The sequence below is a fragment of the Drosophila busckii genome, chromosome 2R (genome assembly GCF_011750605.1).
Source record: "Drosophila busckii strain San Diego stock center, stock number 13000-0081.31 chromosome 2R, ASM1175060v1, whole genome shotgun sequence".
Lineage (NCBI taxonomy): Eukaryota > Metazoa > Arthropoda > Insecta > Diptera > Drosophilidae > Drosophila > Drosophila busckii.
Window position 1 is genome coordinate 6,632,843 of NC_046605.1, and position 26,240 is coordinate 6,659,082.

Here is a 26,240-nt window from a genome sequence, read left to right on the forward strand (position 1 = left end):
AATAAATTATTTGTATATTGTGGATATAGTATGTATTTTCAATTATAAACAAACTGATCGTAGTAGCTATATGCTTATGTAAAATTATTGATACAATTGTTTGTTGTTTCACATACATACATACATGCATGTTTACATATGTATGTACATAATATATACACCGATTGTAAGGAGGAAGCTCTGAGCCATGGCATTCTATGACACATGGCCTAAGCTGGCACCATTAGTTGTGCTTATTATACTAATGGTAATCGTAGTGGTGGCACATTTATGGCAAATCGTATTGGCCAAACGCCAGGTGAGCTGCAAGCCATTTAAACTGTCGATTAACCAACTTAACTCTCGCTTTGTCTAGTAGCAACTGGTGTGTCTGGGTGCCACGATGGTGCCCGAGGAGCTGCGTGGCATTATACCGCCCGAGATATTCTATCGCGCACGCATCTATGAGCTGCACAAAATGGAGCTGCGCATGTGGAAATATTTTGTGGACATAATACTCACCTTGATAGAGCTGTTCTTTGGCTTCTATCCGTTTGTGTGGAATCTAGCGGTGCTTACACTGAAACCATTGAGTGGCGCCGAGATCTGGGTTAGCGTCATCTTTGTGTTTTACATGAGCATCTACATAACGGTGCGTTGTCTGCCCGTGCTGCTCTATGACAAGTGCATCCTGGAGGTGCGCTATGGCACCAGATCCAGTATGCCGACGTATTGCTATTGCCTGCTGGGCTTATTGGCTGTGGTGCTGGCCCAATTTCTGCTGGGGCCGCTAACTATGCTGGTGGTGCTGTCGGTGGAACTGCTTGGCTGGTGGTTCTTCATGTGGTACTACCTGGCCTGGGCGGTGCTGACCATACTCATGATCTTCTTGCTGCCCTACGTGTGCATACCCTGCGTGGGTGTGCAGCGCCGTTTGCAACCTGGACCACTGTACAATGAAGTTAAGGTTGTCTGCGATATGGTGGGCTTTCCTATGAAACGCGTCTTTATCATACGCACACGCACCACGCAGTATAGCAATGCCTATTTCTATGGCAGCTGCTGTCTCAAGCGCATTGTCATCTTCGATACGCTGCTGCTGAACAAGGGACTGAGTGCCAGCGAGCTGAAGCCCTTTGAAGTGGGCCGTGGCTTGACCAACATACAGGTGGCTGCTGTGGTGGCGCACGAGCTGGGACATTGGCGCAAGGGACACTTCTACAAGGCTACGTTCATCATGAAGATACATTTACTGCTGACCATGCTGATCTTTGGAGTGCTGTTCCATTGCAAGCAAATCTATGAGGCCATTGGCTTTGAGCCTGGCCTTTGTCCCATCGTTGTGGGTTTTATTATTGTCATGCGCATAGCTATGATACCCTATCTGACGCTGGCCAACTTTTTTATACTGTGGAATCTGCGACGCTTTGAATACTCTGCTGATCGCTTTGCGCATATGTTGGGCTATTCGCTGTCGCTGCGCTCAGCGCTGGTGAAGATCTATGCAGATCATATGAGTTTCCCTGTCTACGATACGTGCTATGCGCGCTGGAATCATACGCATCCGACCATCTTGCAGCGTTTGGAGTATCAGGAACGTCTGGATCAGAAGTAGGCAGCTTTTAAATTTAAAGTCACATTTTTTTTAGGCTGTCAGTGTAACAATTTTATACATTCATAAGGCTAAGCTTTTTGTTTATTTCGTAAAATTTATCAAGTTTGTGAAGCGCAATGTCTTTTGGACGCATTACCAAATTGAAAATCAATGTGGGCAAGACGTAAGTTGCAACTAATTTAAACACTTTAATGCTAAAATTAAACTTTTAACTTTGCAGCCAGACGCATATAACCTATGAGAAGGGCGCAACGCGCTTGTTTAGCAGCAATCCTTCGGGGTTTGTGTTTCGCAGTCCCAGCAGCAAGGACATTGAGCACAAACAGCTGTCTAAACAGTGTGCGGCGACCATATTCTTGCAACGTCACTTTGGCACTGGCGGCAGCATTCGGAAAACACCCAGTGTGCGCATGTTGTTGAGCGCCTTGGGTTTAGCGGAGTCAGTGTCGCAAACTGAATTGCAAATGGCAGAGGAGCAGCAGCAGCAGCAGCAGCTGCCAGCGAAATCTGAGCCCACTTGGTACAGTTGTAAACTGGAACTGTTGCCTGCGGTTGTCGCTCAGCATGCCCATAGCCTTGTTGTGCCAACGGGCAGACTCCTTTTATCGTGTTGTGGCTGGCATTTGCAAAATTGCAGCGAACGCCTGGCACAGACAAGCAACAACTGTGAGTTTAGTCTGCCCAATTGGTAAGTGCAGCTGGGCCAGCTAAAGCTTCAACTAAGCTCAACTTTCTGTATTCCAGCGAATGTTGGCGCATCAAAGAGACCATGGACAGCATAACGCAGCTGCTGGACGAATCTCTGGCTATGCAGGCACAGGGCGAGGCAGAGTCTAGGGAAATGCCTGAATTAAATGCCAATATGATGAGCTTAAATGCGCTGCTCAAGCAGCTCAATGAGCTCATGGAATTGCAAAATCAGCATCAAAATTCAGACTAAACTTTGTCTTATGTGTGGTTGTAATTGTTATTGTTGTCAATCAGTGTTAATTTATTAAAACAACGCACTTCGTAGCATATGTATATATATTTTAGTTTATTTTTGCTGACATTTAGTTAGTTATCATATATCATATATATTAAGTATATTAAGTATAAGTATAGTTAGAGTTAGTTGGAAATATGTAGTTAGGGTTGTCACTTTGTTAGCTTCACTAAGATATACTTGGCATTTATTGTTGTTAAAAGTTATGGCAAATATTAATGGTTTATTGTTTGCTTTGGCTATGGCGGCAACTTAAAATTTTTTTGTTGGAATGAAAACTAGTTAAGTTACAAAGGTTTTTATTTATAATAGAGATAGCACCTTGAGGAGTTTTAAACAATGTTTAAGCGACACTTGACCATTTGCTTAGTTAAGTAGCAATAAATTTGTATGTAGTTTTTTTTAGTAGTAGGCATAATTTCAACTAGTTAGGTTGCCAGACACAAGCAGAACTGATAAATTGCAGCAACGCGAGGCCGCAGGACATGCATTGAGTAGTTTTTGCTTTGGTTTACTGTTTTCTCTGCTTTCGCTTTTTTTTTTTATTACCTGGCGTGCTCGAGTGCCAATTGGCAGCTGTTCAAGTGCATTGAGTTTGGAGGCCGTTACTTATGCACTAGTATTGGTAACAAGTACATGTAGATACATGCTTTGGTGTTGGTGTTGGCTTGGTATGTGTGTCTAAAGTATCAATGGAATTAATACACGCATCAAAATAAATTTGTATTTTTTTGTTGTCATATTTTTTTATAATTTTTCACATTTATAATAATATAATAGTTAGCATAATTTATTATAATTTTATTTGATCATGGACACACACAATTATTAACAACAATTATCTAAAAAAAGATATTCACGCTACATACATTTATATATTAAATTTAATTAAAATTTGCCATAAATTTGTGGTTCATGTTTTCTCTTCTGTCGAGCTTGTCTGCACTTACGCTTAACTAAATTAATGCCATAATTAAATTAATATACACACATATATATATTTATAATTTAAATAAATGAGCCATATATGCACTCATAGCAAATAGAAAATATAAACTTTATGTTTGCTTTTACAATCAGACAAGTTATTTAAAATCGATGTACTGTACTCGGTTTTGTGTGGGTTTCTCTTTTCAACAATGTAAATTTTTATTTTTTGTATATACCATATATATTCTTAGTGTGTTTCTGGCTGGTTTCGTGTTGCATTTCAAAATAAGTAATTTTTGTTGTTACTGATTAATATTCATTTTAGGAAATAGACTTTCAAAAGCTTAACATGCATAAACATTTACTTTATTTAAAACACTCACTTGTAGTTATATTTATTTAATTAAGTAATACATTAATGTTTGTTCTTTTAAATGTTTTTTCTTCAGCATATGTATATGCGTTTCATACAATTTGTTTTGTTTTTTGTTTTGTTTCAGAGGTCCTGTCTGTCAAGCAGGTCTAAAATCCTCCAGCTGCAGCTTAAGCGCAGTTTCTTTAAAGTAATCAATTGCCTTCGATTTTGTGTTTACCCAAATTGGTAACAAAAATATATATATATATATATATGTATATATATGTATGTGTATGCTAACAAATATTTAAGCATTGGCATTTGTTGGACGCAGGCTGCTTACTGTTCCTCATCGGGTGAGATTTTGGCCAGTGTTAACAGTATCATGGTCAACTCCTTGCGTGAGATCTTGCCATGCTTATCGTGACCTACACCACGCATGATTGTCTCCTCAAATGCAGCCAGATCCTGTGCATCATAGTCGTCCTGTGAACGAGACAGTGAGAGCTTAAGCAACAAGCTTGCTTAGCGTTGCTCTAACTTACCTTCTTGACCAGCTCGAGCAGGTCCTTAAGAAAACCCTTCAACTCCTCATTCTCAATAGTGCCGCTGTTGTCCTGTTAAAGCAATTGATAGATCAAACTAAAGCTATAAATATTTTTAGTTAAAATACTTACACGATCATACAGCGAGAAAACTTTTTCAATGTCATCCTTGGTTAGCTTTGTGGCGCCCTAATGCAATAAAAATGTATATAAAAGTTAATATTGTTGCAGCTGATATGCAAATGCGTTTTCCATCAGAATTTTAAATATAGACACGTTTTAGCCTGCACTTAACAGCTGTAATCGGTTGTAAATGTTTCAAAACTACGTATATGTGTTTCTGTGTGTGCAAATGTGTTTGTATTTTTGTTTATTTTTTTTTTAACTACAGTTGCAAGTCACAAACTTCGGTTTGTGTACAATTTTATGGAAATTTAAACCACACACAGATACATGCATGCATGCCAAAAACATGTTCGTATACAGACATTTGACGTAGACTGTGCGCGCTGCATGCAAATCAATTTTAATTTACATATGTGTTTGCTCTTCATTTTTATTTAATGGCTGTCATCTGCTTGTTTGCTCAATAAACATTACAGTCAATTTGTGCGCAATTATTTGCACAATCATAAAAAATATACATATGGTATAATATATAAAGTCAACCGCAGGGCAGTTACCGGCCGACAAACAAACAAACATTTATGTTCAAGCTGATTGTTGCCAGAGCATATTACAACGTATGACTTAATTAACTCATGTTAAGTCTTTCCCTTAACAGCCTGTCTCTGTCGCTGCCTGTCTCACTCTATCATGTGTCTCACACACACACACACACACACACACACATACAGCACATACAGTCGGCAAGCATTTTGGCAATTTGGTTTAGTAGCAGGGCCTGGTAGCTTTTGTAATTAATATGCATTAAGGTGAAATTGCGAATTCTCTTTGCTACGAACTTTAATGTAGCATACATTTCAGCGCACGCAGCTATTATTTATGCTGTGTGTGCGTTGAGCGTGTTGTATTGTTAAAGCGCTAGTTAAATTTATTGATTTCGATGCCACACACACACATACATACATTGCTTTATATATATAGTAAGTAATGCTCTGCACTTTGTTTTGGCAGCTTGCGGTTATGCAAGCTAATACGCAGCAGCTCTCAGTTGTAGCAAAAGCAATCAGCAGTGCTGCAAATATATAGCAGGTGCTTCCTACTGCAAAGCCAAATAGCATTGGCTTAAAATTTTGCCAGCTAACAATTTGTTTTATATATGTTATCCTCCCAAAGGGCTGATAACATTTATTTTATTTAACTTGCCGTAAGCGGCTTTAGAGCAAGCTAAATGTATTTTTTTCTAGGCAATGTTTAGCGATTTTCGACAGGATTAGAAATCCATTAAGCGTAGTGCATTGTTTTGCCGCGTGTCTGGTGGAAACTTTCATACAGTGGGTGTTTGTTAGGCAAAAGTTTTCAACTTGAAACTGTTTCGTAATTAGAATTGTCAATTTGCTTGGCTTTGCGAGACGAGACAATAATTGAGAATGTGTGGAAAGTTCATTTGAATTGCTTCTAATTTGCAAAGTTCCACTGTGCTGTTAAGCTCGGCAGACAGATATGGGGATATTGTCTGTCGCATTGGTTTATGGCGCCTAAAAGCAAGCTTTACATTTTGTCAACAGCTCTCGCATTTGCTCGCTGACAAATTGCGCACTTAAGCCGGCCGTGCCTGATGCGGCACGTTCGCACATTTCCATAATATTAAAATGAAGTAATTATTTTATACTTCAACACTTTTCCAAACCCCATTCGTTCGTTCGGGCGGATGTCTGAGGCAGCCATTAAGCATATGGGCAATGGTCCCAAGTTCCTAAACACACACATAACCGCACACACACACACACACATACGCACAGACATGCTTGTGTAAATTATGCAAAAGGTTGCCTGGTATCTGAACCATCATTAGGTTTAAGCTGCGCACGTACATGCACTTATCACCCATCTTTAACTATATATAAATACATGTATGCTATATATATATAGTTCGGATGTGTATGTATGTATGTGTGTGTGTGTATAATTAGAGCCGCGCTCTTAGTTTATTATAGTTCAACTCAACCGTTTGCCGACTGTAACATGAATTTCTGAAGAGTTTGGTTAACAAACTCGTGCCCACATCTAACAACGTCATTCTATAAAAATTCCAAGTGGTTATTGCTGCCACAAGTTGGCAATTATTGGAAAAAGTTGTATAGAAAAAACAAAAGCGCTTGGAAAAGTTTGAAATTAAATTTGAAAGCCAGCGCGCAATTTATTTATAGCTCGCAATGAAAAATGTGTTTTGTTGCCAATTGGCTTATTTAAAAGTTTGTTTGAAACATGCATTGCAAATAGAAGTTTTTAATTTACATTAAGCTAAGTCAAATATACGAGAGCATGCACTAGAGCTACCAACAGTATACTAACTAATAGCAAAGATATATTAGCTATATTTAGTTATAATTTAATATCTTGTAGCGCATGCTTTTGAATTAAATTTTAATTATATATAGCAAGAGTATTATATTTTCGGCTTACCGAAACTTGTTAGTTAGTTTTTATATTTCTGCATTGTATTTGTATTTGTTTAACATTGTGTAACATTTATTTATTTATTTACTTTTTTTGCTTTTCACACACATTGTTAGTTTGTTTAATACTTACATCAATGCCCTCCTGGTTTTCATTTAAATAGTATTTGCAAGTGTATTTGTTGTTATTATTGTTGTAGTTGTTGTTGTTGTATTTGGTTTTGTTGGCAGTGCAGTTGTTGTCATAAATTTTATATACAGCATTGGTTTTGATTTGAATTTTTAAGTTTTTGCAGCAATATTTAAAGTCGAGTTTTTTTAATTGCATTTGGTTTATTAATTTTTTTTAGTTAAACAGTGTTTAAAAAACGTTTGTGGCAGCCAAAAAAAATTATATCACGTGCAGATATTTTGTTGTTGTTGTATTATTTATTTGAATAGTTACGATTTTTATTTGAAATGAAATAAAATGTACAGTGTTGATTGTTGTTGTTATTGTAGTTCACAGTTGAAAAAAGATATATATGCATATAGTTTTATATATAAAGAGATATAGTTGTAGTTTAGGTAGTTGCAGTTTGGTTAGAGGCATATAATTAGTTGTGGATAGGCGAGGGGAATATGAAAAAAATAGAAAGTCAGAAAAGTTGTAAATAATTATAAATTAAAATGCACTGTGTCTTATTACTTATGAAGTTATTAGCAATAGTTTTTTAAATTGTTGTAATTGTTGTTGTTGTTATTAGTAAGCTAAGCTTTTGGCTAAAATGCAGCAAACTTATAAGCTAAAATTATTATTACTTCTAGTTATACATAAGCTAATTCATAGGCAAGAACAAAGTTAGATTTATGCGCGTCTAATAAATTTTCGGCAGCATTGCTTGTTGGCTAAATAAACTAATTTATTTGCATTAAAATGGTGCTAAAAGTAAATTTCAGTTGTAAGAGAACTCAAGTAAAAAGTTATAAACAAATGAAAATGGAAAACTGTCTGTGCTAGCCCAAAACGACCATAAGCAATGTTTTCAAGCTAAAAGCCCGTCGGCAGTTAAATGCACTGCTCGCACTCCCAGCGTAAAAATAAAATATATGTATGCATGTTTATGCCCTAGAGTGGGTTTTATAGTGCAGTCTAAGCTGGCCAAAAGTTAAATGTAGCCAGTACACAATTCAAGGTTTCGCTTTTTCGTATACAACTGCAACTTTAGCTGCATTATGCTTTTGCTAGCCAATGCGACACATGCGGCGTATACGTGATGTGCATTAGCATAAACCGTTATGGCTGTTGGCACTTTGCCAAACGGCACGTCTTTAGCTTGGCCCACCACACACACACACAAACACTCACTAGGCAACTACAAATTTGTTTCTGCTGCTATGTTTAAGCTTTGACTGTGTGGCATGCCACATTATCTTTGATTTTTGTTAGCTAAAGTTAGAAACCAAGTGACTGTAAGCTGTAGAAATATATAGAAAGTTTTAGCTATCTCAAATGATTTGAGCCTTAGGCTGAAATGTAAAATGCTTAATGCACTTTTACGATTTAACGCTTTGGGATTATCCCTTGTTTGTTTGCTTTAACTTTTGCGTTTGCAACAAGCAACGCAGTTTAGCGTGACTATTGATTCAGTTAAATACTGTTGTTTAAAATTGGCTTTAATGCATTTTTTTAATTACAGCGTGAGCATTAAAAGTTTAAGCTGTCGTCAAATATTTTATTTTGGTAGCGCAGTGTAGTTGATGCTGTGGCAATTACCTGGCGGCTGGCGCACATAATAATAAGTCATAAGTTGTTCATATTTTGTTGTTGGCTGCTTTTTATTTGCACTTTTATTGCTTTACAAAGTTTACCTGTCTACATAAATGCGTATTATGCGACGGCGGCAAATGGGCTGGAAATGCCAATTTTATGGCAGCTTAAGCTCAGTTGCGCCAGCAATTTTTTATTACTTGCCTCTGTGTGGCGTTAATAAGCATTGCAACAAAGTGCAGTGTGCGTGTGTGTGTGTGTGCGCTTAGCTTATCAGCTGTTAGCCATGGTCACAGTTATGACTTTAACGACTGATGCTTACGGCCGGATGCAGCAAATTATAACTGTAAACAATAAAGAGTAAAAAATTGTTGCTGTGTCTGTGGGGCAGTGAAGTGAAGTGAGTGCCAGTTACATTGGCTACATTGTACATGCTTTGGGCATAGTGTGGGCGTGGCATGACGCGAGCGTTCTCGCCCAATACCAACGAACGACAGCGAAAAAAGTCAAATAAAATGTCGCATGTGTGCGGCGAGGCGTAACACGCTGGCAAATAGTTTACATGTCCTCTGCCACTCAACTGCAAATGTGTGGCGGAGGTTTCAAATGTGTGGTTGAGCGCACACATGACGCATTGCACATTGGTCGCATTGCTACTACGTCAACTGTCGCTCCAGCTGTCTATCTAACTCTCTGTCTGTCTGGCTGTCTGTTGAGTGTGCCTAATAATATGCAACATATACATCAGCAGCCCAAACTAACAGGCGTGTTTAATGAAAATTGCGCATACGCCATGTGTTTCAGCTGCTGCTTGACTTGAACACTTTTCAATCGCACACACACACACACACACTGAGAGTTTGAGTTTATGCTAGCGCCAAACAAATTCACAATTTGAGACATGTGTGCGACTGAAGCACGTACATTTTGTTGGAAATAACAATAAGCTTTCCCAACTGTGCACCACTCGCTTCGCACTGTTTGCCTGCTGTGCTGTTTGCTCAATGTGTCGCCGGCAGTTGATTACCAAAGCAAAACAACATACGTAACGTACGTAAAAGCTTGGCAAATGTAGCATTTGTAGCCTGGTCATGATTGGGTTGCCAAACATCGTTGTAGCAACTGCTTGAAGTGCTCCTCGTACTTTCTGTAACTGTAACATAAAAAGAAAGATTTTGTAGTCCTTGCCACATAGACACAGACACAGCTCGCCCACGCGCCTTGCTTGGTTGGTTGGTAATTGAGACTCTGTGTTTGCAATCAGCAGGAACGGGTTTGGTTTTCCTAGCCTATTGTCAGTTGAACAAGCTGCTTGGGCATTAAATTGTCATATTTGTGGTTGCTGCAAACTGCAAACATTAATTATTTTTGCAATTATTTTGGCGCAAGAAGTTTGCTATAATTACTTGCCACAACTTGCTGCCTGACAGGAATTTTTTTTGTTAAGTATGAGTTAATTGAATTTCAAACTATTTCGTAGCAAGAACATTGAACAAGTTAAAGAAGTGAACGCTTTTTAATGCAATTCTTGGACTGTTTATAAACTGACGCTTTGTATTATTTGCTTTGCTGACTGCGTCTGGAGACCAAACTACATTAGCTTACTTGAAGGCAACCACACTCGGCGCTGCTGAGAGAGCAACAAACAGGCGAACAATAAGTTGAAGCATTGCTGTGACTATGACCATGTCAAACTTATGACCAAGTTGGCTTTTGTTAAGCTATATATGGTATATGTGTGGGAGTGTTATTACTTTCCAGTCAGTCGGTTGCATGAGTCGACAACAATGGCTTAGGCAGCCCAAGTTGCGCTCCATTTAACCTCAATGTGGATGTGGAGCTGTTGCTGCTGCTCTTTTCGGGCAGCGTCAACTGTTTAATATTAAATGTCAAATATACGAGTTGGCATCAGCCGCTCCCTTGGGTATTTTGACGCGCAACACCTGCTGCTGTCTAATTAAAAGTGAAAAGTTTTTCAGCTCGTTGCTGTTCCTGTTGTTGTTGTTGTTGTTTATGCCGTGTAAAATAAGTTATAAAAGCGGTTTGTCTAGGCTTAGAGGCCTGTGGGCTAAGCAAACTTTATGGCAGCAACGCCTGTTTAGCTCAAATTGAAATTGATTTGGGCAGCGCCCCACTTCACACAGCAAGCAGTTGCAGCTGACACGCATACGCCGCGTAAGCCGCGTGCAAACTTCTATCATTTTATTTTGCTGTGCATTGCAGTTCTTGAGATTTGTGCGCTTCGCTGGTTTTTATTTTACGATTGTGACGCAACAGCACAAAGAAATAGCAAAACAGGAAAAAGAAAATTGGCCACGTGGCTCTACGCATTGAGGCAAACACAGACATAACGGTGAGTTTGTAAATAAAACAATAACAATGAAATAATAAAAACAAATTGAAATTCATACTAAATGCAATGCAATAGCTAAGAGACTAAAGACTAAGGCAATTCCTATGCAAGTGCTTCAAGGTGTATAAGGCTGGCTTACGTATTCTTTTTTTTTTGTTTTAAATAATTTGATGTAATATAAATTGTAGTACGCTGTACTTAGGCTCAAGTTAACTTCCTGCGTAAATAACAAGTGTACAGAAGCGAGAGGCCTTCAGGTACTTACCTTGAATACCTGACGGCACAGGAAATTCTCTTTAACCGGAAGAAGTCTGCAATGAAATATATAGCAATGACCGCATTTAGTTTTATGCTTTAAGTTGCGTCTCATTGTTGCAACTCACTTGGCCATTTCCGATAGCTGCAAACGACCATCCTTATTGGCATCGAAGACTTGTAGCTATAAAGAGAGAGAGAGGGGGGGAGGGACACAGCGTGGGAGAGTTAGGTAAGTTAAATGACTAAAGTTTTTTATGTGCTCAATTAATTCAGCGTAAGCTTGTTATGAGTTCGAGTTATAAAGCAAACTGCGTAAGTATTGATTTAAATCAAACGTAAAGCAGAGCTCATACTGCTTACACTGTAAGAAAAAAGTATCAAATAACAGGCATAAAATATAACTTTTGATTTCAAGCTTAGAGTTGCTTAATTGACTGCTTAGCTTAGCTATTTGAATTTAATATATCAATTGCTTAATGTTATCGATAGCTGATTTAGAATAGTCTGGGCACACTGAATAAAAGTTTGCTAAGTAGTCGTTGAAACCAGCAATTAAAGCTAAGCTCATAAATATTTAAAGCTTAACATATATATTGTATAAAATTCAGCAATTAAAATTATAAGCTATCTACAACTTTTTCATAACTTTTACAAAGCAAACCGCTCTTAGCTCGATATCAAGTGCGCTGGCAATTGTAGTGAGTCATAAATTACAAGTTCTGCCCGCAAAGTTAAATTATTATGCGTTTAGCTTAATACGCGCGCATTATCGAGGTAACTGCAACTAGCCGACACTAGCACAAATTACTTGCGATGTGAACTTCATTAAAAACTTTTTAATTAACAACGCTTTGACGGCACATAAATTGCCGTACTATATACACACATATATATTGCGCTCTTATATTTCCGAAGGGGTGCTGCTAAACTAATTGCAATATTTTACGGTTGACAGCGCAGCAAAATGCTGTCAAACAGCGTTGACATTGATTGTAGCAGCTGTTGTTGTCGTTGTTGTTGTTATCTGCTTGTAAATATCAAGTATACGTACCATAGTGTCTGTGTATTCAATAAGCTTATCCTCGGACACATCATTGATCTTTTTTGCCTCCTTGAGCAAGTCGCGCAAGAAATTCTTTAGCTCATCCGCCTCAATGTAACCAGAGTTATCAGTGTCGTATTCACGCCAGATCTAACAAAAAAAAAATGTTGTTTGTATATAGAAGGTGCAAAGTTCAATTAGTCATCAAAAGCGTTTACTGTGGCCTGGACCCTTTTTGACTGCTGTTGCTTAATGCTCGGCTGGTCAGCACTTACCTTCATGAATTCAACGCTTGATTCCAAGGGATTATCGAAGCGGAAAAGCAAAAGGAAATTCTCCTCCATGGGCAAAAGTTGAGCGAGCTGTGTGAATAGACATTTTTGGTAGAATGAATGAAAAAAAAAAACGTAGATTAATAAAAATGCACTAAACGTTAGCAGTGTATGAACTTTAAGCCAGTGTTAGTCCAAGAAAATTAAAAAAAAAACTGAGCTGAAAACTGCAAAAACTCTGGCCAAAACTTGCTGCCCGTTGCAGGATTTAACACGAAAAAAGTTTTGGCCGGCGCATAATTCAAATGTCTGCTTGAATTCCGTTCATGTCGAACTAAAAATAAGCCAACTTGCTGAGATTTAATGTGATTAAAATTCTTGTGCAACAAAGTTGTGTAGCACTTTAACTAATTAGTCGTATATTTAAATATAGAACAAGCGTCGTGGTTGTCTAAAAACTTGCATTGAAGTTTTGTCAGTGAAAAAGGTTGCACAGGTAGCAAAATTTCAAATGCCAGCTGACACTTTTTGCCTTGTGCAAATTATGAATGATATGGGTTGAAGCTAAAAGCTTTTTGTAGTTTAAAACAGCTAATGCGAGTGTGTGTGTGTATGTGTGGGTGTTGGGCTACAATAAACTGGGCTGTGCCTTTAACTCATTTATCATTTGGCGCAAGCCTTCAATACTTGAGCCTCAATTAAAAACTCATTTGGCAGCAGCTTCTGTCGCGAACTTGGCCCAAAGCACACACACACACACAAACATAAACACAGCATCATTTAAAAAGCAATTTGCCAGCAAACTAAATTGTCATTGAGCCATAGTGACATTGCGCATACGGCACGTGCGCCATGCAATTGTACAAACCTCGCGTATATCGATTTTGCCATCCTGATTATCATCATAGGCTTCCATGAAGCAAGACTTCAGCTCCTCCAGCATGGTGTCAGTAACAGCCTAGCAGAGTATGCAATGTTAATAGACGTTGTAGACGCTGCAACTGCCACTTACCTCTGGGCTAATGTCCGTAGCATTGGCACTGGATACAAACTCACGCAAGAAGCCATCCAGCTCGGTGCCCTCAATGTAACCATTGCCTGCGTAGCAGCAAACAAAGCTTAAAGTGTGACAAAAATCAGTGCTCATGTTAAATCTTTTGCTTACCATCTTTGTCATAGTGCTCCCACACATCCATAAACTGATTGGCTGACAATTTTTTCAACTCGCGTGATTCAGGATCACGATATTGGCGCATGAAATTGTGTGCCTTTTCGATTTGCACACGCTTGGCGGCGGCAGCTGCAGCAGAATCCATTTCTCTGACGTTTGTTTTGTTTTCCTTTTTTATGCGCTGTATGTCGAGCTTGTGTGTGTTTTATGGGGCTCTTAACTGCGAAGACAGACACAAAAAATGTGTTTTGTGCGCTTGGTTAGAAAATTGAATGAAAACTACTCAACAAATTGTTTAAATTTAGTGCGTGCAGCAGGCATTTTTCAATTAGTTTAGCTGCATATGGCAAAGGCGTTGAGTTAAAAATGTGAAATTAAATAAATTAGTTTTGCCCAGCAAAGTTCATTATTGGCTTAGTGGCGGGTAGTGGCTGGACGCCTGCCTGCCTGTGGGTGAGCTTGAAATTAATAGCACACTGTGTGTGCACAGTGGGGCGCCTTGCACGCAGCCCAAGGACTCTGACAGCAGGAGCTGCAGGCAACAGAGCATATTAAAAAAAAGCAGAGCAGAGCAACAGAGCTAACAGGATTAGAGCAAACACGCAACAAAGTTGCGTTGTGTAAAGCCGCAAAAAAGCTACGTTACGTATACGCAGTGTACGCGCCAGCAGTTTTAATTGCATAGTAGAGCACGAAGCACAGCACTTGAATTGAACTGCACGCAGCTCACAACAATTGCCCCCGCCCACGCTATGACATTATAAATTGCTACACAAAGTAACATAACAAGCATAAATTAATGCATTTGTTGCTCTTGTTGTGCATAGAGGAAAAACTAGCGCTGCACGTCTCTTGACAGTTCGTTGCGGTTGTGGCGACTCCTGCGGCGTCGAGCACAAACCCTTTGCCTGGACTCGACTGCTAAATGAATTTGAAGTGAGCGCAACTTGTTGCCTTTGCTTTTGTTGCTGCACCTTTCACTCTGCGTTTAACCATATTCTTATTTAATTTGTTTTGTCGCAAACACACTTGGAACTACCTATTGTGCAAAGTCGTAGAAGTCTGGACTCTTGCCAACTCATATCGTTTGCCATTCTAGGTCAAGCTCATTAGACGTACGACAGTTCTGCTTACTTACATTACTGGCGCGCCGTTTGCCATGTGCTGTAACAGCAAAAGCCGCACAAAGCAAATACCAAGCATGACCCTAGCCCGCAGCATTGGCATGCGATGCTGTAACTTACATATACATATATATACATATTTATTCAGCTGAATATGTGAAAACATTTCATTGTGCACTAGGCGTGCGTCGCATGCCAAGCAAGTTTGAAAGACAAATGCCTTTGGCAAACTATTACTCTGGCAACGGCCACCCATTCGGGCTGGCCAACATTGCAGCAGCACAAAGTTCAATTTAAAATTGACAGTCATTGCAGTAAATCTAGATAAAAATTAGCCAGCAGTCAAATTAAATTCTACAACTTGGCCAATAAAATTGTAATTCAATGTTGGCTTGTATTCGTTTGAAGTTAGCAAATGTTTTGCATTGCATAATATGCCAAAAATTAGCAGCTACATAAATAAGCAGCTAAAATTAAGTATACGCCCCGACAAACATAATTTGTATTTTTCTGCGCCATAACACAATTGTTTTTACATTTGTTTTGCAGCTTTGTGGCGCGTCACGCATTTATATATATTTTTTTTTTTAGCTGTCAGCAGCTATCAAACAACGGAAACGGAAATAATGAAACAAAAATAAACTCGATTTTGAGCATAGCATAGTTGCAGGCATGACCACGTTGTGACGACGCTAATGGACGACTCGCACGAAAACAGTAAATCATAAAAAATTTAACATTAAATAGTTGTCGCCTTTGCGAATTGCATAAGTCAAGCTCACAGTTTTGTTGTACACCCTGCGCAGCTGTGGCGCGTGCTAAAGTGCCAGTTTGACGGAAACCAGCAGCAACAATGACAGCCACAGTGGCAGCGACGGCGGCGGCGGCGGCAACACGCACAACACTCTGGCTTGAGCTATAGTTGGCGCACAAGTTCAGCTTCGTCTGGCATTGAGTACAAGTGGCATAGAATGGCATGACGGCCACCTGTCTTCTGGCTATAAGTGCATTAAGCTGCTAGTTCACATTTAATTTAAGTGTTTGTTTCCAGCGCTTGCTGCCGCAAATTGCGGAAATTTGTCGACATGCTCGCTGCTGTTGCTTCACTTTCTGCCTGCGTTTCTATTTATAGGCGACTTTTACAACGTCTGCATAATACATTAGAGGGCTTAACCATTTCATCGCCCGTTGTCTGCATTCTATATTTAACTTTAATTACGACTAACAACGACAGCGGGCAAGGGCTTGAGCAAAAAACAAAAACTGTCTGTCCTTTTGCCGAGTTACATTTATTGATGTTGTTGTTGTTGCTTATTGTTTGGCCTTGCGATTGGTTTTTAACAAGTTTATTGATTTTCGTTGCAGGTAAGCAGCAATAATATTTTTGTGCTTTTGATTTATGTTAGTTACTTGTAAAAGTTGCCTATAAATTTCAAATGCAGCAAGTTACGCGTTGCAAGTGTTGATCGATAGTCGGCGGCGGTCGGTCGATAGCAAGCCAAGCTTGTACTTTTGAAATGAAAACGTTAACAATATTAAAATAATGCTGCATTGAGTACAAAGCATTGCCATATCATTTTTGTTATTTATTTATTTATAACAATAAAAGTCATAATCTGTTACTGCCTACCGCATAAATATGTTGTTAGACTTTGCTTAATCATACTAAATGACACTGACTAACATATGACCACGAATTTATATACATTTTTATGTTTTACAGCCTTTGCCTACGCAAGACGCAACATTTGGCCCAAAGCAGCTGCTAAAAGTCGAGCACAGCTTTTTAGGGGAGATTTTTACAGGCGGCCATATACGAAACGCAGACAACTGGCGCATAAAAACTTTTGTAGCCTTCTGCGCTGCAATGTGTCAGCTAAAGTCATATTCATAAATAATATACATGCAGTGTATATATGTATATATATGTGTGTTAGTATAAAGACAGACAGTGCGCATACACGTACATTTAGACAATGTCAGTGTTTGATATTATTTATGCAAGTGCAGGCGGAAATAGAAACTAAGATATATTCACACACACACACACACACACACACACACACAAGTGCACTGACAAGCTTGTACAATTTAACACATTGACTGACTGGCTGACTGACTGACTCACTGAGTTTTATGCCTGCTGCTTAGCCAGCGCATTAAGTTTGCTTTTGCTATACAAAAGCTTCAGAGGATTGACTGTGTATCTAATGAATACAAAGTCTTGTAGACTTGAATTAAATATGTAATATGCTAAGTAGAGTGAGTGCTGCTATTTAATTGCACTCCCTTTGTTAGTGTAGTGTAATCTGCAGGTTTATTTACGTGCCTCTGCAACACTTTTGCTTTTGTGTGCTGGAATTTGAATGCGTTTGCCGCACTTTCATTACAACGCCTGCCGCCACGCAAATCATACAAAGAAAACGCAAAAGTTCTAAAATGAGTGTAATGCTAAGGCTCTAAGGCTGTCAAGGGCGCTGCTGCCACTTGACAGTGAATGCAAGCGAGCATAATAAAGTTAGCCTTGGCCAAACAACAGCACACGGGCAACAGTTGCGACTTGACATTGACATTTACAACAACAACAAAAATAATGTCAAAAAGAAAGGGTTATACACAGTAAAACATTTTTATATCACAAACAAATTTGTCTGGCCTAAATCAGCTGTCCAATGGTTTGTAAATTGCGCTGACTAACACATAAAAAAGGCAAATGGACGTAACCCGACATTGATTTGCATGAGAAATATCTGTGTAAACGATCAATCTGCTGCTCAAACAAGGCGTGGGCCCATAAAAAAAAAGGGTTTGCAATTCCCGTGCACTAACGAGAGCCGAACGTGTGTCATATAATTTATAGCCAAAAGTCAGGCTGACTCAGATGATTTATCAAAAACACTTTGACATCTTCAACAATTTTATTTATAGCTTACAAAATTAAGGTAGGCGGCCATAAAAAATTTGCAGTTAAAATAAACAAATGCCAAAATACATTCAAATCCAATTAGTTGACAAATTGCATTAAGCTGTGCACAGCTACAGCTGCAAATTTATAAACATTCGACTAGCAAGCGTTTTAGGCAATTAGCACATTATTTTATGTTTATTTATACACATGGCTGTGCAATAATTTCAATATTGAAATGTGCATAAATTTCAATTAAGCGAAAGTTTGCACTAAATTTATGTGCACTTGAATCGCATAAATCAGGCAATAAGACACAGCAAGTGTTAAACACATGATCTGGCTATATATAGTCTAATACCAAAGCTAATATAAACTTCAATATTTATTTTCTCTTTGGCCTTTAGCAGCAGCCACACACACAAGTGTTTGCAGCCAAAGTATTTGTAAATTGTGTAAAAATTGTAAACAAAGTATGGACAGTTGTACTTATAATTTTAATGAGCTCTAATTTTTAATGTTAAAAGAATTTGCTTGTCTTACAGCGCGTATACTTAATTATAAAGCAGCTACCCTTTGCTTATTATGGAGCATTATAACAGCAAGAAGTTGGACTATTAATGTTGCCAATTAAGCACACAGTGTGCCATGCACTTTGTGCTAAAGTGTATATCATAGCTGAGTGCTAGTGGGCACGAATTGGGCAAGTTGGTTGCCAACTGCAACACTGATAATATCCAATAATAGACTATTTATAGAGCAAAGAAATCTCAGCACTCGCACTTACACTGGCTGTCAGAGCAAAGGCGTCTGCTTCGTTTGCACTTGTGAATGAAAAACTTAACGCGTCGGCTGCTCAATTATTTTTACGCAGAAAGCCACTGACAAGTGAAAGAAAACATGCAGAAATTTATTATTGTAATATGTTGGATTGCACAGCAAAGAGTACACGTGGCCAAAGAGAGGTCAGTGGATTGCTTGCTATATTTTTAGCCAGCGCTCACATCATGTCAAAGGAATGTTTCCTAGTCAGTGCATGCCAAGGGGCCAACTTGGGCTCAATAGATAATTTAAAGCAAGCTTTATTAATATTCCAATTTCAGGCTTCAGTGCATGTCTGCAGCTAAATCGGATTTACGTTTAATCGCAACACAACATGCAGTCTATAACAATAGCCTTTAGCCTTTCTGTGACATTGTGCATTGCGTATACGCAGCATTGACGTTAAAACGTTTAAGCCAACTCACTGGCGCTCACTAATTAGTAGCTGCCCGTAGCGCACATTTCTCTGTGCCGTGTTCTTTTTTATTCAGCAATTTTAAATTTAATTAAAACGACTGCAGTGTGGCAAATGGAACGAAAATACAAAATGCGTTGCAATCGCGCGAAATTGGCATAAAACTAATTAGAGTTTTGCGGCTGAGGCTCAAAACAACAAGCGTCTGTGGTTTAATTAAATATTCTTTTTTTTTTTTGAAGCGTGTATATTGCCTTGCAGCTAAAAAGAATGTGTTTTATTTTATAGACGCTGCTGTCAGCGTTAGATTTTCATTCATTTTCTCACACTTTGCGCGCTAACTGTTGAGTCAAGTACATAAAATGTACAGTTTGTATATGTTTTTACTTTATGGCAACAGACAGACAAGCCAGGCCAGATGACACAAGTTCAATTAAGCATGAAAAGAGCGCTGAGCATGACTGGCTGAGCAGGAGGCAGAGGCACAAGGATACCCTTTTCAAGTCGACAAAGTGAAAAGTCATTGAGCACTAATGCTGAGTTGGGTTCAATTTAGTTTTGAGCACATAATATATTCATAAAAACATTTGCAAATGATATATCATGCGCAACACTTGAAAAAGAAAAACACTTTGTTATTAACAAATGTATAGATGTGTGTGTGAGCTTACACTTACATATGCATAGCATTAACGCATATAAAATTCATACAGAAAAAAAAGTTTGCCTCTTGCATAAAGCATAATTTACGGCAAAAGCTGTAAAGGGCTTAAAGTTTTTGCCTTTACCTTTGTAAAAAATATGGCAGCTTTGAAGGGCTTTAACTTTTAGTGGCATAGCTGCTACAAAAATTAATTAAGTGTATGCTTTATTGTTTAATATGCTGCGTAGCTCAGCATATTATCTTTATATATATTAAAGTTTGTTGTTTGCTGGATGCTGTGACGCTGCTTTTTGCTTTATTTTATTTTTATAATTCAAGCTGAGCTCGCGGCTTTTGTCAATTTGCAAATGGAAATGTCAGTCATTCATTTTGCAAGTGTCACAATTGTTGGACACGTAGCTATACAAACGTGCCAAGGACACATCAGCAACAGTCAGCAGTCATCGTTGCTATTGATAGAAATGCAAACGTCATAAAATATTCTGCGTACAATAATTATTTGCTTGGCCAATTAACAACGATTGCCAATTTCGTAGTATCGTCTAACTAAACAAATAACAAAAGTGTTGTAAACAAAGCGCTTAAGTCAAAATTTCTTTTTTTTTGGCTAAATCAATGAACCGTAAACGTAGCCAGCCCACCCACAATTGCTGCGTCATTTTCATTTTTAATGCTTAGCAGCTGTTGGTCAAGGCAGGAAAAATCTGGCGCACAAAAGTCGCTTTGCCTTATTTGTATAAAATAAAATTTGTTTTTATAACATTTTAATATTATTTACGCATCGACGCTTTGCATAAGGAGTTTCATTTTAATTGTTTTCTTTTTGCCATCAAAATTGGCACATTAAACGGCTATATTAACGGCTAACACTACCAACTGAGCGGGCTTTGGCTTGATAAATTGACCGACTAATGCCTCCTCCTCCTGCTACATAAAAAGTTGCGACAAACGCAAATGCTGTAAATATTTACATAGCATTTACTTTTTATGCCCCAAACACAGTGTGCGCTGGCTTTTGTATAAATAATAATCAAGTAGCTATAACAATAATAATAAATAATAACGGTCTGGCCAACATAATTAAGAAGCAGGTTCGTCTAGGCGTACAAGCCGCACAATGTGGTATGTGTGAAAAGATTTCATAGCTGCCGCCAAAGCGTAAAGTGTGTGTGGAATGTTGTTGACTTTAATATATTCTGTATATTCGTATACGGCTAGCATATGCCACTTATCAAGTTAATCTAGAAATGCCCCTTTTAACGCTTTTTAAGCTGCTGCTTAGTTATTTATTATTTCGACTTGATTTACTAAGCTGCTGTTCGATAACATTAAGCTATACATATTTCCTTTTAAATTAGTTTCCAAGTATAGCGCGTATTTTTTATAGGGTATATGTAGTCATAAAATTTATGCTGATTGTTCTGCTGCTGTTGCCCTAGACCAAATATTTGACTATGCTTGAGGCAATTGTGCCACACTTTGGTCTGAACTTTTTTTTGGTTATCTTGTAATTAGAATAATTATTAGTGCTTGGCGTGAAAGGGACCTAATGGCACGTTCAGCTTTTTAGCCCTCCCTCCCGCTCTGGGCAAATATTGTGCTTGACATTGTGTAAAGATAATTTTTGGAAAATGCCAGCAGTAAATATAAGTTATATTATGTGCGTGTGTGTAGGTCCTGCCAAATTGCCAGCAATTGAAGAGCAGCGCAAGCACTTGAAACTACTTTGAGGGTTCGTAATTTTTGGTTAGCATAATGAAGTTTTATTATGCCATAGGCGCCAATTAGTTGAGTTGTGCTATTCAATTATAGTCTACTGTGGACTATAATTTATGCACATTATATTTTTATAGCTATTTGTTTGGTTTAAAGTCTATTGAAATCATAAGCCTTAAATAAATAGGCTTATTGACTTGCCGTCTTGCGTTTTGTTATTGTTTTTCCTAATTTTTATCATATTTATTTTGATATTTTTCTCGGAATTGTGTTTATTGTTGTTGCCCTCAATGACTGCACAATGCTTTTGTTAAATCAAGAAAAGCTACAATAACAATAACAACAACAACAGCAGCAGGCAACGCGCTGAAACGTGTTGCGAACGCATTTGTGTTATTTTAATTATTTCATTTGTGGCAAAAGCTGCTGAAAGCCAAAATGAAAAAAAATAAAGAAAAGAGCGCAGGAAAACACATTGCGGATTTTTTTTTATACTTGTGTTTTTGTGGGTTTCCTTTCGTTGACTTACGTCTGTAATTTGCCTGTGCAAATAAATAAAGTAAAATGGCAAAACGATGATAAAATGAAATGTTGTTATTTTTTCGCTGTTCTTGTTGTTGTTGTTACTGCAAGCGAAGCAAATTAATTTTGTATTATGCCACTTGCAGCTTGTAATAATACAAAGTTTGCTTAAAGGCAGAAAGGAACGCGAGACAGGCAAACTAAAGACCATTTAAATGGGCAAGTGACAGCAATTATTGTTAATTATTTATGTACGTATAAAGTTGCCGCTGAATTCTCTTTGAAGTATACGCTTATATATATATAAGCAGCGTATGTGCTTCAAGTCTAAGAAACTACAGCAGCAAATACTAAGAAAACTTGCAATGAATTGCAAATAAATCCATTTGCTGAGCGAAACTAAGCTGCTTAAATAAATCCAAGAAAAACAAACTCAAGCTGCAGCGCTGCTCGAGCTCTTAAGCTGTGTTCGTCTCTCAGTCTATACGAAGTTCAAAATTGTTATTTTTTCGCTCGCTTAATTTTGCAAGAATGTATCGCGAGCTGTTGCATACGCACAGGCGTCGGCATATGCAAATGAACCTTGGACTGTTTGCTTAAATTTATGAATGAGCATAAATTAAGAAAGCTCTAACTGTCATAAATTTGACAAAGTCGACATGTGAGTTGGACCTGCAGCGAAACAGACGCGCAGACATGAAGACAGCCAGCCAGACAGACAGACAGACAGACATCTCTGGGACGCTGTCTATGCATGTGTGTGTGTGTGTGTGCGTGTGTAATTGTGTGTGTGTAATAAACAGCAACAAGGGCGCCATTGAGTCATTTGAGCGCAAAGTTTGCGTATATGTCATTTAATGACTGCTGAGGGGAAAGTACGCGCAAGCATTTTACGCTGCGTATACGTTATATGCATATTAATTTGCCACCGTTGTCCCTTTATCTATTTGGGGAGCACCCTTTTTCTTTTAATTGAAATTCAAACGCTTTAGTGCGCATTGTTTTTGTTGCTGTTTGCTTTTATTGCGCTTAGTATTTACTTTATTGTATGCTAAATTAGCATAAAGGTTCATTGTTTGCATATTGAAGTTGTTGGCGCCGCATTAAAACGTATTTGCATTCAATTTTGTGCCTATTTTTGTTTTAGTTTTAGCCAATGCAACAACAATGTATATCGAGATCTAGCCCTGCTTATTTGTTTTGTGACAATTCGAAAACCTTGATGTGTAGCATTTTTGGCAACGTTTGTATATGCTGCATAAATTATGTTGAAAATAATTGCGTATATTGTTGGCCTGCAACATGAGGCAATTAGGCATTTATCAAGTTGTTGTGTCAGCTACTTAAGTCTTTGACATGCATTTTAATTAATTTGTATATGCAGCTTAAAATACAATTTAGTTGCCATTAGTTTGTAATTGCACATTTAAATAATTAGCGATATAATTGAAAATTGTATATTTACTTCAAAGCTCCAAATAAACACAAATGTAAGTACACACGATTTTACACGAGTTTCAAAAATACTCTAGGGAGTTCAGACGCACGCAACGATTTATGTTTTATTTGTGGTTGACTGATGATTATTTTATTAAATTGGTTTTTGTGCTTTGCTGCTCTTTATTTGGTAGAACCGTTAACGTCTAGAATCCTTTGTAGACTGCATGAATTGCTGCCTGGCCAACGGTTTATCAATGCCCAAAAACTCAACACACCTTGGGCCTAAAAAATAAGACAACTGCGAGCGAGAGTGCACCACACATATAAAGCGAAGAGAAAGCGAGAGCGAGCGCACACTGTGTCGAGTGTTGTCCGGGGCCAGGCAGCTTAGCAACATGTTGCTGGCAACATTGCGCATAGGGCTTGGCAACAAACTGTTGAATTTGGGCAAATTTGGTAAACAAAAGCAAAACAAAATAAAAATCAAAATGAGACAAAGGCCGCAGCTGCTTTTACATTTAGCATGGCCACAACTTTTCTATGTTTTACATGCCTAAGTGTATGTGTGTGTGTGTGTGTTTGAAAATGTTGAGTTCTTTTTTTTTTGGGGTTTTATTTGCTTGTGCTATAAGTGCAAGTGATATTGAAAATGTGCCTTGGATGTATTGCTAGCAGCTCTGCCTGTGTGTGTGTGGGTGTGCTGGTGTGGGTGTGCATGAGTGTTTAGAGGGCAAGTGGCTGTTGTTTTTTTTTTGTTAGCCTTTTTTATCTATCATGCAAAGTGTAAAAATACAAATGAACATAATGCGCAAAATGATTTCCGTCAGCTCAACTTTTTACCGTTATGCTTGTAAATACACGATGCTTTATGTTTGTGTGCTTAGTGTCTGTGTGTGTGTATGTGTGTGGGTTAGTGTGCGTGTCTGCTGTATGTGCTCTTTTAATTGTAATCCCCTTGGGCGTTGCGAGCTTTCAATGTTTTATCAGCATGCAATATTATAATTCAACAGCGACGAACTTTTCTTTTTTTTTTTTGTATTTCTTTGTAAGGGTGAGCTTCGCTTTCTAGCAGCCTGAGGAGCTTAGCCGAGCCACCAACGTGTGTTTGCACAACCTACAAACACACACACATACATAAGTATATCTGTGTTTCATTGTGCGCTTGTCGGGCAATGTCAAGTGCGGCTCATGCGAGGGCAAACTCTTCAGTCAACTGCTGGTAGGCTTTATTTTGAATACCCTAAGATGCTTCCAAAAGCGGTTATGTTAAGCCAAACAAATAGAGTTTAAATTCTAAAAATGTATTTGTCTTGTTATAAAAAATAGTAATTGCTATAATAGTTTGACTATGTACAATTTTGTTTTTCTATATAGCTTCGCATACACCTTAAGCGCATTTAAACATTTCGTGTTCCCGCTGCTGTTGGCCATGATTGTTGTAGCGTGCGCCTCATTCATTTTTCATATGGTTTTTTCTTTTTGACTCTGGCGTTTTTCACGTTTTTCTTACGACGCAGTTCCGTGTATGCACTAACGCACCTTGGATTTATATCTAAGCCTTTAGAGTTAATTGTTGTCGACTTTACTGTTGGGCTCTGGGCTCTGTTGCTGGCGTGTGTGGCCATGAGTTACTTTTTGACTGTCTGTAAGTATATATTGTATAATTGGTTTGACATTGGCTACTCGGGCTTAACCCCTTAAAGACACCCCCACTGCGGAAGTCAACAGCTGCTCAGACAGACGCACAACGGAAATTACAAAATATTTGAAGCAGAGAGACACATTTCTGATAGCTGCTGCTGCTCTACTCTGCCTGCTTAGCCTCTGCTCAGCTATAAAATCAGATTATATATTGCTGCTCTTAACGCGCGATTGGTCATGCGGGGAGTCCCCGCACTTACGCCCAAACAAAATCTATTAATTTGCGCTAAACAAAGCAGCAGGCGGAAATAATTGTTTACAAAATTGTTGTTAAATTAAAATAATTAAACGCCAAATAAATGGAATTAGCATAGTCTTAAGCAAAAATAAAATCGAAGCATATGCCAAGTACACAACAAAAGTTTATTATGTTTATGTTTTAAGCGTGAAAAAGCGCAAAAACAAAAAGTTTTTTATATTTTGCTTGAAAAATTTGGAGAATTCTTGTTGTTTCTTGGTATTAAAATATTTAAATGTGTAAAAAGCAATGTTAATGGCCTATCGTGGGTCGCCGCTATTCATGAATAAAACATGCCAAATGCACAAACAAAAACAATAAATAAATATATATATATATGTATATAGTACATATATAAAATTTACATATTTTGTCAGTCAAATGCTTTGAAAATTTAACAAAGCACGCAGCCTGGGACTACAAAAATCAATTGCGAGAATTTATTGCCAGCCAAACTGCTCTCAAAATAATGCTGCATATTTCAAGTCGCAAATATTTGCCAATGCGACGAAAAGTAAAAAGTTTCAACAAGCTATGTACTCTGTACTGTGTGCCCGAGAACGTTTTCGCTTATCATACAACGAGATTGTTGGAATAAATGCAAACAGCTTACGGAAAAGCTTTGGGTGCCAAAGTGCGAAAATGTTTGGGGGAACAACCGTTAACAAGTGCGGCTTATATACTATATAGGGCGCGCTTGTTTGGCAATTGCGTTTGCTTTATCGGGGGCTTGAAAGCCACCGCAGCCTTTTTATTCTAAGCCTTATTTATTATTGTGCAGGCAGACTTAAAGTGTTTGCGTATCTAAGCTTGCCAATTAATTAATTAATATGCAAAACAAAGCGAGCACAGCAAA

General features: G+C 38.2%; 3 protein-coding genes across 5 annotated transcripts; 2 read left to right on the forward strand and 1 right to left on the reverse strand.

Annotated features, from left to right (window-relative positions):
* The first annotated feature begins 108 nt into the window (after positions 1 to 108).
* On the forward strand, positions 109 to 1,683 carry LOC108596053 (CAAX prenyl protease 1 homolog). Its single transcript, XM_017981446.2, has 2 exons — positions 109 to 298; positions 359 to 1,683. The coding sequence occupies exons 1-2, from the start codon at positions 188 to 190 to the stop codon at positions 1,592 to 1,594; spliced, it is 1,347 nt and encodes a 448-aa protein (XP_017836935.1). The 5' UTR covers positions 109 to 187; the 3' UTR covers positions 1,595 to 1,683.
* LOC108596058 lies at positions 1,615 to 2,607 on the forward strand. 2 transcript variants are annotated; one of them, XM_017981453.2, is made up of 3 exons: positions 1,615 to 1,757; positions 1,815 to 2,260; positions 2,339 to 2,470. In XM_017981453.2, exons 1-3 carry the CDS (start codon positions 1,711 to 1,713, stop codon positions 2,374 to 2,376), a joined length of 531 nt encoding a protein of 176 aa, XP_017836942.1. In that variant the 5' UTR covers positions 1,615 to 1,710; the 3' UTR covers positions 2,377 to 2,470. The 2 variants fall into 2 exon arrangements, with proteins under 2 accessions (XP_017836942.1, XP_017836941.1); XM_017981452.2 differs by having other exon boundaries at positions 1,618 to 1,757; positions 1,815 to 2,282; positions 2,339 to 2,607.
* Positions 2,608 to 3,931: 1,324 nt separating this feature from the next.
* LOC108596056 (calbindin-32) lies at positions 3,932 to 23,661 on the reverse strand. 2 transcript variants are annotated; one of them, XM_017981450.2, is made up of 12 exons: positions 23,471 to 23,661; positions 13,832 to 14,057; positions 13,679 to 13,764; positions 13,535 to 13,624; positions 12,670 to 12,756; positions 12,404 to 12,544; positions 11,478 to 11,533; positions 11,360 to 11,405; positions 7,125 to 7,136; positions 4,542 to 4,598; positions 4,410 to 4,481; positions 3,932 to 4,350 (listed from the first exon to the last, which is right to left on the reverse strand). In XM_017981450.2, exons 2-12 carry the CDS (start codon positions 13,980 to 13,982, stop codon positions 4,204 to 4,206), a joined length of 945 nt encoding a protein of 314 aa, XP_017836939.1. In that variant the 5' UTR covers positions 13,983 to 14,057; positions 23,471 to 23,661; the 3' UTR covers positions 3,932 to 4,203. The 2 variants fall into 2 exon arrangements, with proteins under 2 accessions (XP_017836939.1, XP_017836940.1); XM_017981451.2 differs by lacking the exon at positions 7,125 to 7,136 and having other exon boundaries at positions 23,471 to 23,660.
* Positions 23,662 to 26,240: the final 2,579 nt, after the last annotated feature.

Coding starts and splice junctions, on each gene's coding strand:
- LOC108596056 (XM_017981450.2), bottom strand. CDS start 13,982: ATGGATTCTGCTGCAGCTGCCGCCGCCAAGCGTGTGCAAATCGAAAAG. Junction 13,765..13,831: donor GGAGCACTATGACAAAGATG/GTAAGCAAAAGA, acceptor GCTGCTACGCAG/GCAATGGTTACATTGAGGGC. Junction 12,757..13,534: donor GCAAAATCGATATACGCGAG/GTTTGTACAATT, acceptor CTATTCACACAG/CTCGCTCAACTTTTGCCCAT.
- LOC108596053 (XM_017981446.2), top strand. CDS start 188: ATGGCATTCTATGACACATGGCCTAAGCTGGCACCATTAGTTGTGCTT. Junction 299..358: donor TCGTATTGGCCAAACGCCAG/GTGAGCTGCAAG, acceptor TTTGTCTAGTAG/CAACTGGTGTGTCTGGGTGC.
- LOC108596058 (XM_017981452.2), top strand. CDS start 1,711: ATGTCTTTTGGACGCATTACCAAATTGAAAATCAATGTGGGCAAGAC. Junction 1,758..1,814: donor AAAATCAATGTGGGCAAGAC/GTAAGTTGCAAC, acceptor TTAACTTTGCAG/CCAGACGCATATAACCTATG. Junction 2,283..2,338: donor GAGTTTAGTCTGCCCAATTG/GTAAGTGCAGCT, acceptor TCTGTATTCCAG/CGAATGTTGGCGCATCAAAG.